Here is a 14534-nt window from a genome sequence, read left to right as displayed (position 1 = left end):
GGGAAAGAGAAATGTAACAAAAATGACACATTTTTAAAAAAATTTTAATACATCTGCTTTGTAAAAGTGCCTGAGTCAAAAGGAACACAAGGTTTGTAGATCATAGTGGTAGTTACACTGCTGCATAAACTTGTCAAAACTCATCTAAATGTATATGCAAAATGGGAGTATTTTATTGTATGTAAATTATACCTCAATAAAACCAGTGTTTTTTTTAAAGGAACCCAATGGAGGAAGAGAAACCACCTCATTTTATTTCACCGGCAAGCCAAACATTCTCAGTAGCAGAGTTTTACTTGTCTACCAACTGTAAGCCCCCAGGTAAGAATCGTACCTTTGACAATTCTGTACATTGCTCCCACAAACCTGGTTAGAAAGAATCTGAGATATTTATCTTATTCAATCCCTCTCCAAACCAAGGCAGGAGGGAATGTTAGTGTTGCCCTGTTGTTCACCACAGCAGTCTGGCATTTCTTTCTCTATGTTTCCCCAAGCCACACATCTATGACGTCAGCCAAACCCAACACCTCACATACAGCCTTCCTTTTCAGTTGCACTGGGAAAGCTCAGAGCAGAGTTCCCAAAATGAGTCAGCACAAAAAGAAATATGAACAACTGAGATGTATTCTGATTGCGGAGGGAAAGGAACGAAAAGCAATCTGGGCTTTGCTGACGGCAGTTTTAATCACTCATCTTCAACAGCTCCGCTTACTCTTGAATAACATGTCGCCTTTAAGTGCACATGCAGTCAAAGATCCATGTCGGGCAGGTGAAAGCAAACAGTGACTAGGAAGCTACAGGAAGCTCCTAGGGACACTTCCTGCTGCACTCCCTAGCTTATCCCCTGGGAGAGAGCAAAGAGGGGCGTCTACCTTGGCTGCTGTCCTCCTCCGTGCTGCTGAAATCATCCTCATAGTAGGTGTTTGAGTCAGTAGAGGCGCTGGCATCGCTGCTCATAGAGCCCTTCCTCTGACGCTGCAGGACACATGCCTAGGAAAATAGCAAGGTTTCTGTAATTGATGATCACAAAAATGAAGCCATCCTACCTCGTCCCATTTGCCACATGAAAAGTTTTCTCCGTGTCTTCTTTTCTCTAAATCCAAGAAGTATTTCTCCTAATAGCTCCCTCCAGGACTCTCATAGCCTTATCCTATAGAAGCACTCCAAAACCAGAGATTTGGAAAGGAACTGAAAAAGGAATGTTTCCATAGTGTCCTCCATGTTTTTGCTTCAGCATGCCCATCGTCACAAATGACCAAGTAGCCATATGGACCACAGTGCTGATAATCAGTAACTAATTCAAATGTTTGAAACCATTTAAGAGTTTTTCTCATCTTCAAAACCATTACCACAAATTATGACTTTATAAAGATCATGGCATACAGTCAGTCTCATTCATTTTGAGGAGGTTATATAAGAAGATCTTCCAAATTATCAATGGCATGACCCCACCCACCTTTCTGTAGGAAGTTGAGAGTAATGTCAACAGCAGGTTTGTCAGTGGGACAGAGTCTATCAGCCGTTGAATCCTCTGTATGGAGGTACTCTGGGCCATAATGCTCAGGACAGCAGGGGGACCATCTGCCTCCCAACCCTGAAGGTAACGACATGAAAAGAGAATTAAGGTCAGGACTTGGCAGGAAATAACCAGCTGATCTGATGGCTCAAGCGAGCTTAGCCAGAAGGGGAGCCAACAGTCAATATGCTGGTTCTGAAGACAAACCCTCACCTTGTGCAGAGCCTCCACTTGCAGGTCTTGAAAGAGAGACGTCAACAGCTTGACGGCATGGTTTGCCAATATTACTGAGAGCACCCCAAATCCCTGATGCCTACACAAAGCAAAAAGGAAACACAAACGTTAACAACTCACAACAAATTACAATTTCAGAAACCACAGATCTTGCCATTTTGAGGTCCTACACCCACTTCAGAATCTATGGACCTTTCTCCAAGGAGAAAGAAAAAAAAATTGCAAAACCACAAAAAATTTGCATATAATCTCAGAAGCTCACAACCTCCCTGAAGCCCATCTACACACTGCCTAAGGATCCACAGGCTTCAGTTGAAGAACTTCAGGACTAGAAGAAATTCTTCCAAATCCATGAAATTTTGGAATTTAAACTATCAATTCAAAGCTATTGGGTCATGTGAAGACACTAATATTTAAATGTTGGCTGAATTTTTAAAAAGTCATTCTTTTGAGAAGAAAAGGTTAAAAATCAGCAACTTTTACAAAATATGTGGACACAAACCAAAGAGAATAAAAACAAAGGTTTACATTAAATCTGAGTAAAACTTTCTCTCTGTCCAAACGACCACACGACAAAGGGTTAGTATATCTAATATACAATGAGCTCATGTAAATCAGTAAGAAGAAAGGACAAATACCAAAGAGAAAACTGGGGCAAAGGATACAGACAGTGTGAAAATGATCACAATCACACTAGTAACCAACGAAATACAAATAAGAACAATAGAGTAATATCCTTCTCCTCTAAGATTAGCAAACATGAAGATTAATGACTCCCACTGTCAAACAGGACCTGGGGAAGAGGCATTTGCACACACAACAGCTAGGAATGTACATCAGAGCAGTTTAGCAAAACATTTCAAATTTTTAAGTAAGTATATCCTTTGTCCTAACAATTACACTTCTAGAAATTTACCCCAAGGGGATAACTGAACAAGTTCACAAAGATTTATGTTTTAGAAGGTTTATCAAAGCACAGTTTATCAAAACAAGAAATTTGGAGCACACTAAATAAGTGTTCAATAAGTTAATTAGTTAACTATGGTGTATTTATACGGTAGAATACCATCAGTCATTAAAAACACAGAATCTATAATCGTATCTATAATCGTATCGTAGACTGCAAACACGTCTACGATATTCTGTAATAGTGATCCTATTTTCATAAACATGTACGTTTAACACATGAGCACAGAAAAATGTCTGGAAGAACGTTTATCAATTTGGGTGGTAGAATTTCGGGCAATTTTTTTCCTTTCTTATCGTTTGCAACCTACACAATGTATTTGCATTCTTTTAAGTCTGAAGACACTACAGCCATTTTTCAAAAGCTTCTGCTACTTCTAAGGATATACCTTTTGGCATTCTCCCATTTCCCTTTATAATACCAAGCATGCAGATGCTCAAAAATCACAAACTACTGTTCTCCCGGGAACATGATTACCTCCTTATTTTGCTTAGTGTCTACTTCCTACCATCCTAATGTCTATTTCAGATTTCAGCTCAGTAACACTTCCTCAGGGAAGCCTGCCTTGATTTCTCTAACCAGGTCAAAAGCCCCTATTATAATACTCTCTAGATACAATCTGACATGTATTTGCATGAATAACTTCTTGTCTCCTCGGAATGTGTCTATTTTTTGTTATTCATCACAGCATTCCAGAACTAACACAGAGCCTGGAACAGAGAAAGTAGTGAATAATTTGCTGAATGAGGTCCAGAATGCGACTTCCTCCTTGAACTCCAGACTCACATACACAAGTGCCTACTCAACATCTCACAGAAAGATCTGCCAGTCCTCTCAAAAGCAGCATGGCCCAGATTAAGTTCATTTCTTCGACTTCCTGCCACCCAATCTACTCATAAACTGGTGTGCCCTACCTCAGTAAATTACACAACCCAGGTACTCATGCCACAATATTCTGGTCGTATTTTTCACTCAACCTCCAAGCCACCAGCAAATCCTGTCAGCTGTACCTTCAAAACATCCCGATATGACCTTTTCTCCCTGCCTTTACTACCACCCACTCCGAGTCCCCTCATCGCTTGTGCGGAGTAAGGCTTGAGCCTCCTAACTGTTCTCTCTCCTCCTTGTCTTATGATCCCGCAGTGTATTCTCCATAGGACAGCTGGGTTCTCCAGTCACTAATAATTCAGATCACGTCACTCCCCCCTCACAAACCCTCTAACACCTACAGATTACACTTGGCCCTAGGTGATCTGGCCCTGGCTACCTCTCTGACAGAATTTTCTACCACTCTCCCTCCTCGATTTCTCTATTCTAGACATACTGACCTTGCTGAGCCTTAAAAATGCCAGTCATACTTCCACCTCAAAACCTGGACAATTCTACCCCAAATATTTGCATGGCTCATCTGTCACTTCACTTCTACACCTTGTTCTCAGATCCCTTTCCTGACCGTGCCAACTAAAATACTAGCCCCTGACACTCCCTAATTCCTTGTTCTGGCTTATTTTTCTTCACAACACTCATATGTGATAATCTATTATGAACTTACTAGTATGTTTGTTCACTGTTGCTCCAGTTAGAAAATAAACTCTATAAAGGCAAGGAGACTGCTTTGATTAGTGCTCTATCCTCAATGGCTGGATAGAGCCTAGCGGTACATGGTAGGGACTGAAAAAAATAAATAAAATCCAGAAATGCCTAGGCTTAGGGCTTCCCTGGTGGCACAGTGGTTGAAAGCCCACCTGCCGATGCAGGGGACACGGGTTCGTGCCCCGGTCCGGGAAGATCCCACATGCCGTGGAGCAGCTGGGCCCCTGAGCCATGGCCACTGAGCCTGCGCATCCGGAGCCTGTGCTCCGCAACGGGAGAGGCCACAGCAGTGAGAGGCCCGCGTACCGTAAAAAAAAAAAAAAAAAAAAAAAAGAAGAAGAAGAAGAAATGCCTAGGCTTAGAAAATAAAACATTGAACAACACAGAAGTCACATCTCTAACTTCTTTCCTGGCAAGCAAGGGTCTCTGTCCAGACTTCATCAAAACAGTAGTAAATGGGCCTCCCTGGTGGCGCAGTGGTTGGGAGTCTGCCTGCCGATGCAGGGGATACGGGTTCGTGCCCCGGTCCGGGAGGATCCCACATGCCGCGGAGCCATGGCCGCTGAGCTTGCGCGTCCGGCAAGGGGAGAGGCCACGACAGTGAGAGGCCCACGTACCGCAAAAAAAAAAACAACAACAACAAAACAGTAGTAAATGTTTCAGGAAGCAAGCCAGGAGGACCTGACAGAATCCTCACTTTACAGGTTAAGCACACAAGTAAGTAACCAACTCCAAGTCAAACAAGCCCATTTTACAAAATAGAAGCATTTGTTTTCTGATTTGAACCTCACAGAAGTCCTAAAATACGTATTACACAGATGTTTTATCCCTCTTATAGAGAAGGAAACAAGATTGGAGAGAATGAGTGATTTACCCAAAATCATACAGCTATGATGTAGAGATAGTAAACTATGATCATCCTCTTAGTAGTTACATTCAACTGGATGGAGGCATATTTTTCTATTGCTGTGGAGATGAAAGGAGTTACACTAGCTCCCCATCAATATAAAATGGCAGGAAAACAAAACCTGAGCGGCAGTCAACGGGACACATACCCTTTTCCAGGCCCCAGCTTTGGAGAGCCCACTCCCTCCTTTGTACGAGAAAGGATATCTCTGACCCGGAGAGCAGCCAGCGGATCTTTCTCTTTCCCCTTATCAGCCAAGGCAGTAGGACTGAGGTTCAATATGAGGAAAAGGCTGTTTAACAAACACCAGGCACCCAGCAACTGGAAGTTCTGATAGTGCTATTGAAAAAGGCACAAAAAATATATATAAAGAGATCTTACAGGCTGCGTACCTTACAGACTAGATATAAGACAGGAATATAGCAGACACTTCTTACCTCACCACCAGCCCGGCGGGAATTGCTGATTGCTTGTCCAATCATGTCATAGATTTCAAGCTGTCCAATATCAAACATACAGAAAAATCTGAGCAAGGTGACATAGTTCATTACAAATGCTAAAACCTACCCAAAGCAATTTAGCTTGAAGACATCAATATCCTCAAGCCACTTCCAATGATAGAATTCCATCACACTTTCCTTGACCTTCACAATATGTTGACTCTGTCTTTTCATTCAGCTCACATATCACCTTCTCAGAGGCGTCCCCTCCACCCAATCTAAAGCAACACACCCAGCACCACATCAGATCACTTTCTATCACATTTGTTCATCCAATCCACTTATCACTATCTGAAACTGTCTTGTGTCTACCGTATGCCTCTACTTAAAGTACACTGACACAGTACAGTAAGCCCTTATATATATTTGCTGATTGAATGACTCATCTTTCACAAAGTCCATTGCCACCACAAAGTTGCAATGTTTCCTGCAGAGCCAACCAATCTGCCAAATAAGCTAAAGGCCTACCTCTTAGACCTACTACCCAAGGGCAAGGGGTATGGAGAGCACTCCACGTCCTTCCCTCTAAAAAGAAAGTGGAACTGGCCATATTCCCTCATTTGAGTAATCAAGGTTCCGTGTCCCCAGAGGCGTAGCTTACACATTTTTGGACAATTGTAGCTGCATCGCTCTCATAGTCGTCTTCTTTGGAGCTCGTGGACCCTGTCCGCACTTGCTGGGCACTACCCACATGAAGGATGGCCATGCAAGTCGCCACACTCACACCTGAAAAAGAAGAGATACACACATTCCAAGAAACTGAAACACAAAAACACAACCCACCTACAAGCAATTCCATGATTTGATTACTGAAAGTAAATTCCATAAGGGCAAGACTAAACACAGTGTTACCATACAATCCAACAATCGCACTCCTAGGTATTTACTCAAATGAGCTGAAAACTTCCATCCACACAAAAACCTGTACACAAATATTTATTGTAGCTTTAGTCATAACTGCCAACAAATGGAAGCAATCAAGATGTCCTTTGATAGGTGAATCAATGAACAAGCTGTGGTATATCGATACAAGGAATATTATTCATCAATAAAGAGATGAGCTACCAAGCCACAAAAAGACATAGAGGACCCTTAAATGCATGCAGCTGGCCCTCCACATCCCCAGTTCCCCATCTGGAGATGCAGCTAGTGGAATCGGTGGATGCCGAATCTGCACATGCTGAGGCTGACTATACTACACCATTTTATACAAGGGACTTCGAGCATCCGTGGATTTTCGTATCCGGGGGGGGTCCTGAAACCCCCCGCCCCCTGCAAGCAAAAGAAGCCAGTCTGAAAAGGCTACATACTATATAGTTGATTCCAACCATGACATTCTGGAAAAGATAACTATGGAGACAGTAAAAGATCAGTGGATTCTAGGGACTGGCATTAAGGGTAGGGGAGAAGGACCACTAGGTGGAACACAGGGAATTTGGAGGGCAGTGAAAATATTCTGTATAACACAACGATGATGGTTACATGACATTATGCATTTGTCAAAACCCAGAGAACTGTACAACACAAAAAAGGAACCCTAACATAGTAAACTATGGACTTCAGTTAATAATAATGTATCAATATTAGTTCATCAATTACAACAAACGTATCCTATTAATGCAATTGTTAACAATAAGGGAAACTGTATATAATGGAGAGAGAGTATATGGGAACTCTGTACAATCTGCTCAATTTTTCTGCAAACCTAAAACTGCTTTAAAAATGAAATTATTAATTTTAAAATATTTTTAAAATTTTTAAGATGATGGAAAAAAAACAATCCCACACTTAGTATTTCTCAGAGACATCAAGGCCAAATCCCTTTCTTTAAATCAAATCCTAAGTGACCAAATTTCAATAACAAACCAAATCTGGGCTCTTTAAACAACTAAGAATTTTTGTGTGGGATCTAGTTCCCCAACCAGGGATTAAACAGGCGCCCTCAGCAGTGAGAGTGCAGAGTCCTAACCGCTGGACCGCCAGGGAAGTCCCTTAACAACTAAGCATTTTTTTTTTTGCGTTACGCAGGCCTCTCACAGTTGTGGCCTCTCCCGTTGCGGAGCACAGGCTCCGGACACGCAGGCTCAGCGGCCATGGCTCACGGGCCCAGCCGCTCCCTGGCATGTGGGATCTTCCCAGACAGGGGCACAAACCCGCGTCCCCTGCATCGGCAGGTGGACTCTCAACCACTGCGCCACCAGGGAAGCCCACAACTAAGAATTTTTAAGGACTCTTTAATCCTGATCAACTAAGTACACTGAGATCCATGTGATATTCAAGAAATTCCCTGAAAATTGAAATTAATAAACCGCAAATTTAAAAATGCAAAAATCAAAGATAGAGAACTAGGAATAAACACTGGAAGTGGGCTTGGAGAGAGCGCCTGCTCACACGCTGCCTTAGCTTTCCATTCCCACTGCTGCTGCTCTCGCTCAGGCCCTTCACCTGTCTTGCCCAAATGACCACAAATTCCTCCCAGCAGATCTTCCAGCCTGGTACTACTGCTTCAATGTGCTCCTAAAGTACAGCTCAGATCACAGCACACTTCAAAATCCTTAATGGTCTCTACTGTCTACAGGATATGGTCCAAATGACTTAGACTGCATTTTGTGATTGGGTTGTACTTTCTTTCCAGTTGCCCAATACCCACTAATCTCTCTCTCTCTCTCTCTCTCTCTCTCTCTCTCTCTCACACACACACACACACACACACACACACACACACACAATGTTCCCCCAAATTCCAGGATACTCTTGGTCCTGCTTTTGCCTCTGCCTAAGGATAGCCAAACTGAAATCCAACCTGCCCTGCAAGATACATCAACAGAACTCCTTTGTGAATACTGCCTTCCCCAAGTGAAAGTGCGTTTATCTTTATATTCCTGTTTACACACAGATGTTTATAATAAAGCCATTCAAAGAATGTAGGGAGATGATTAACCTCAGCAATTTCTTGGTGCTCCCAAGGTCAGGTTTCCAAGACTGTTCATATCCTCACTCACAGAACCCAGTAAACGTCGAAAATTGTTATGTCTCCCAAGACATACCAGGACTATGGTATTTAAAACCAAGGATCAGTGATTTGGGTTAAAAAGCCACTGTAACAATAACTTAAAAGAGAGTAAACACCAGCTGTCAGGCCCCACTTCCAAGGCAGCATAATCAACAGGAAGGGAGGGGATTTTGCGGCAGCATGAAGAATAACAGTTGTTGCATTTATCAATATAAACAGATACCACCTGTTCTATGAATCCTTCCTCAAATCTGCTCCCACAGCAAGACTCAATTCTCCCTTCTCTGTGTGCCCATAATAGTCTATACTTCTCTTATCGCCTTTATCATTTCCTGTTTTATATTACACTCTGTGGTCCTATCTATCTTCCATTGCTTGAGTATAGGCTCCTTGAGGGCAGGGATTACATACTGCTCATCTCAATATCCCAAAAGCACTTGGAATTTTGTTTTCAAACAGCAGACACTTACCATGTGCACATACTATGAAATCAAATATCCACACAACACAATGGCAGCAGTTGAACAATAAGCGAATTTATAAGATTCCTATTGAGACCTCATTTCATCTAGATGAGATATTAGATGATCCTTGGGGGAAGGGTCTAAGTAAAGGGGGAGAGAGTACTCAGAAGGATCTCATGGTTTCCAGAAAGTGTAACTGTCCTTGGCTGAGAAAATGAGATCAGATATAACAACTTCTCACCTGCATACAAACAACTTAGGCTGAGGACTGTCACATCTTGCAGACGAGAAGGATTGAGAGGTTCCAACACAGGTAGAGAAAGGGTATCCAATGCCATGGTTACATCAATCACCAGTGAATGAAAACTGGAATATAAGAGAAGATTAACAAAAGTGTCTCTTTGAGTCACTTGCTTCTACAATCTGATAGTTAAAGAAAGTCGGCATGCCATAAAAACTAACCAGTTTCTCTCTTTTTGAGAGCAGCGTTAAAACGCAAAGCATATGCACCCTGGGGCACCTTACCCATTACGAACAGCAGTGGCATCTGCTACTGTTGCAGGCATGATGAAGAAGGAATTGGCCAGCACTGCATCTTGAAACCGATTGATGTAGCGTAGGAAATAGGGCAGGTTTAAACACACACGCAGTAGCTTCTCTGAGCCACCTGAATTAACGAAAACGCTCAACCTTACAAACAGGCCTCTGCTGCTTGATTTTCTTCCACTTAAGGAATTTCTGAAAGCAGAGAAACCACCTTTCTGATGACAATTAAGAGTCTCACCAAGCTCCTGAAGACTAGCCACATTCTGAGCTATGAACACATTCTTGGTTTTGATAGCAGAGGCTTGATCTGTGGATGACTGCTCATCATTTTCTCCTTCCGCCTGAAGAGAAACAAAGGATGTGAAAGGCCCATCAAGATACTATCATCTGTTGATTGCTGTCCTCAAGTTCAGAATAGAACCAAGCATCCAAACTAAACAGCTGCTCCACAGATACTCTTCAGACCCCCCCCAGTTAATGAGGGGGAAAGTCCTCTCTAACACTGGGGAAAATACAAGTCATTTTTCCAAGAAAAGGGGGAAAATATATAGCTTTAAAATATATATATTCTGTGACTAGTACAGAGTGATGCCTTTTACAGAAAGGAGTACATGCTCTTTGTCTACTTGCATTGAGAAATGTTGGAAGAATGGTCCTCAAAATAGTAATAACTGTGAACAGAAGGAATTGACGTGTTACTTATTTTTGGTTTGTATTCTTCAGCTTTGTACCAAAGGCAGGTACATCATTTTATATCACAAATGTAAAATAGATTTGTTAGCTATTTTTGCTAGTATTATCATCTTAACAAACCCCACAAGATGAGGCCATTTGGCTGAAGTAACTCACCGGAGTCTGTGGACCTACGGGTGATGATGCTACAGTTCTAGGGTTAAAAACTGACGTCAGCTGGTTCAAAAAATTCATCTGGACCTCCTTCTGCTTCAGCTCTGGGCTTACTGGTGCAGCCAGCTCTTTCTGATCTTCCACTACAAAATATAAAAGCAAGAGAGGGATGAGGGGAGTGCCACTAGAAGGCAAAAGAGGAAATAGCTGGCCAGAGGACTGGCCAAGAAACCAAGTCTGGTGAAGGAACACTCACCATCTGACAGTGTCTTCACTGTTTGTGGCAGCTTGGCCGATTTCATCATTGCTGTAAATGTGATAATTTCAGTTCTGTCTAATCGGCTACAGCCAGTGCACAGGCCCTTGATGAGGAGAATTAAGTGTTTCTGGAAAAAAAAAAATTCAAATACGCCTTTTAATAGAAGAGTCTATTCTTTAGGGACTTCTAGCTGGCAAAGGGCCAAATTTAGGTTCGGACCAAGAACTGCAAATTAGGAAAAACAGTAAAGCAGAGATCACAACCTGATGGTCCTCAGACCATATCTGCTTGCAGGTTTGTCTCACTGTTCTCAGTGTTGTTGTTGTTTTAATTTGAAGTTATGGCCAACTTTTTAAAACATGGAAGATTTAACATACAAATCCAGATTTCCTGTCTCTCTCAATAATTTATAAGACAGAGCAACTCTGCTGCCATTCCTGTAGGGCAAGAGTCAGCTGGAGCCAAACAGTGACTGGCCCCTTTATAGCTGGGTCATGTACCCTTCTCAACCAGCATACTTGACTCACTTTATGTCACTTGCCTGGCCCCCACAGGCATATCTTTGCAATCCTTGAAAAAGCCTCTGCAGCCCTCTATACCAGGGGTTGGTAAACCATAGCCCCAGTTCAGCCCACTGCCTATTTTTGTAAATAAAGTTGACTGGATCACAGCTATGCTCATCCATTCACGTATTGTCTGTGGCTGCTTTCAAACTACAAAGGCAGAGTTTAAAAGGCAGAGATCAGCTGCAACGGGGACTGGATGGTCGGCAAATTCTCTACTATGTGGCCTATTACAGAAAAAGTTTACCAACCCCTGCTCTATGCCATCCTTCTCCATCATTCCACTTGTCAGTCACAAGCCTACCACAAAATAAGGGCCAGAAATGGGCCCATCACTCTTACCTGGGACACAGCGCAAGCCTCATCTGGATTCTCCAGACGCAGGAGAGAAAACTCAATCAGGACTTTACAGGCTGCTGCCACAGACTGAAGTTGGTTCCGGGGAACTGAGAAAGGAATAAACTTTACTTAACTTCAGACCGCTATAACTCACTTCAGCCTCACAGTCAATAAACCAAACAAGTATTGAGCTCCATATGTCCAACATTCCCAGTATCATTCTACGAGAATAATTATTCAGAACCAACAACCCTACAGGCAAACAAAGGCATTTTGGCATTGATAAGCATCAACTGCTTCTAGATCAATTTATCTTACATTTACTAGAAATTAAGATAATTATAATAGGAAGTACATCACAATAAGTACCAAGCACTTCAAATATATTAACCCACTTAATCCCTAAACCAATTCTATGGGGTAGATAATATTGTTACCCACCTTCCCGTCTTTTTTTTTTTTAACAGATAAGGAAATTAAACCATAGACAGGTTAAATGACTTGACCAAAGTCACGCAGCTGGAGTTAAATCCAGGAAGTCTGGCTCTAAAGTTCATGCTCTTACCCAGTAGACTACACTACCTCTCCGTTCCCTTTTTGCAACGGGCTTCCTACTCAAAGTCTCTCCAATCTAAAAGTGATTCTTACAGTGGTAGCCAATGCCTATAATAAACAGCACTAGACACCGAAAGATTACTCAGCAACCCTGTAACTTCCTTTCACTTCGCTTGCTTAGCAAACTATTTAAGTAAAATAATTCAAACTCTTCAGAACTGTATGAGTTAGGATTGGAAAAAAAAAGTGAAAATGCAAAATTTCAGAAATAGTGGAAAGCAAGGGCTTGGTCACGTTTGGGGGTAGAAAAGTTTAAAAGATGGGGAACTGAAGTGGAAATCCAGTCACACACCAGAGAACACAAAAGCAGAATTTAATTTCTCACCAAAATCAAATAAGGAATAGAGCCTTGGTTAGTGGCTGCTAACCCCAGGTCAGTATCCACCTAACCCCCCAATCCCACCCACCCTGCCCCCCAAAATTAGCACACTAATAACTACGTGTGTAAAATCAATAAAATGCTTTTGATTAAAAAGGCAAGGAAGGTTAACTCAATGGTTATGAAATAGATGTCCAAACCAAATAGTTTTTAAATCCCTTTTGGTTGGCCTCGGTAAAGGAACTTCCAGAGCCTTATCATACTGACAGTTGTCTCCGCTCTTGAGTGAACAGGTTACAACTAAAATACAGACTTCATTAACAACTTGTTCAGACACCCTACCAAGAGGACACACAATTTCCCTATTCATGAGCCCTTAAAAGGGAAGGACAAGAATAGAATACTTACTGAGGCTACAAACTGTTGTGATATAGTGTGTGGAAAGTGCAACAAAAGATGAGTAGAATGGCTCATACTGCTTCTCGTGGTGCAGGATTTCTGATTCACTGCAAAGAAAATAATTCAGCCAACATTTACTTAGTGCTTACTATATGCCAGATACCCTACCCCTTTACAGGCATTACCTGACTTAATCCTTGTAGCAATCCTACTTGGCAGGCACTGTTATCATCCCTATATCCAAGTTGAGAAAGTGAAGCTTAGAGAGTTAAAACTAAAGTACCTTATTCAAGGTATCAGGCTTAGTAAGTGGCAAAGGCTAATGAACAGGAAACACTTTCAAACTCACTTAGAATTAAAGAAATACAAGTAAAAACACAACAGGATACCATACTGTCCTGTATTACTGACTGGCAAAGACAAAGCTAATAATGCCATGAGTTGGCCAAAGGAGGGGTAAAGCAGGGCACTCAAAATACTGTTAGTGGGAATACAGACTATAGTAACACATTCTGAAGACCAAACAAGGCCAGTCCATAATGCAGTAACTTAAAAAGAATCAACAACTCAAGGGAAGAAATCATCTGATGGGTGATAAAATCCAAAATTCTTTAGGTACCAGAGTCCTCCATCCCCCTCCCCACACCCATAGGATACAGCTAGATCACAACAAAGTGATTATTAACCACATCCCTTATCTTTCCCTGAGAAAATGGCCTCTTCAGTGAAAATCTGGAGCCCAACTAAGTCTAAAAGCTGGATACATTTATGTCATTCTCTTTATCAAATCAGATGCTAATTGCAACCCATGGAAAAAGAAGGCAAAGAAAACACTAAAATGTCATATTAAATGGAAAGAGGAGAGCAATGTGGCTAAACAGTTTCCTCAGTAAGTTAATTCTCCAGCAAGAACTATCAGCCTAGGAAGGGAAACGTAAACAGAGTCAGGACTCTATCCACTTGCCAAATCAACACAGGAGCCAAAAAGATAAGCTCAACATTTGGAAGGTGCCATCGTGAGTGATGAATCATCTCAAACAACACTTAAGAGTCTGGCACTGCAAACACTTTGCTATTTGGAGATTTATCAGGTATAAATGGGTGTTTATCAAATATCAGTTCCTTATCTTGGAATATCTCCTTCACCAAGAAAAAGTATTTATGGAGCACCTATGATGTGCAAGAACCTCCCTGCCCATCAAGGATCATTTCTCCCTAGATGGACAAAAAGAAGGAAACAAAAACCTTGAAACATCAAGCAACACTCAAAGCTTCAGGGGCCATCACACAGGTGAGGATCATATCACATTCAGCAGAGAACTCCCCAACCTCCTGCTTCCACCTCCTACAACGGCTGTTCCTTCACTCCCATCCTTACACTTATGCATTCATTGTTCTAAGGTTTCCCCACCCTGTAATTTGATCCATTTTACTAAGTATTTACCTTCTCTGCT

The 14534-nt window shown here is 41.9% G+C and overlaps 1 protein-coding gene across 1 annotated transcript in view; it reads right to left on the bottom strand.

Moving 5' to 3' along the window:
* Positions 1-14534, bottom strand: part of UBR4 (ubiquitin protein ligase E3 component n-recognin 4) — a 128791-nt gene that overhangs the window by 108328 nt on the left and 5929 nt on the right. Inside the window, exons 2-14 of the mRNA XM_007459317.1 lie at positions 13090-13187; positions 11751-11854; positions 10843-10972; positions 10590-10729; positions 9979-10081; positions 9720-9861; positions 9436-9560; positions 6319-6443; positions 5655-5714; positions 5366-5556; positions 1730-1829; positions 1457-1594; positions 873-990 (exon numbers count right to left, since the gene is read on the bottom strand). Coding sequence (XP_007459379.1) covers positions 873-990; positions 1457-1594; positions 1730-1829; positions 5366-5556; positions 5655-5714; positions 6319-6443; positions 9436-9560; positions 9720-9861; positions 9979-10081; positions 10590-10729; positions 10843-10972; positions 11751-11854; positions 13090-13187 — 1574 coding nt within the window. The remainder of the gene's footprint in view (positions 1-872; positions 991-1456; positions 1595-1729; positions 1830-5365; positions 5557-5654; positions 5715-6318; positions 6444-9435; positions 9561-9719; positions 9862-9978; positions 10082-10589; positions 10730-10842; positions 10973-11750; positions 11855-13089; positions 13188-14534) is intronic.

Source organism: Lipotes vexillifer, unplaced genomic scaffold (assembly GCF_000442215.2).
Source record: "Lipotes vexillifer unplaced genomic scaffold, Lipotes_vexillifer_v1.1 scaffold496, whole genome shotgun sequence".
In the NCBI taxonomy this organism is placed as follows: Eukaryota; Metazoa; Chordata; class Mammalia; order Artiodactyla; family Lipotidae; genus Lipotes; species Lipotes vexillifer.
This window is presented reverse-complemented; position numbering and strand designations above follow the sequence as displayed.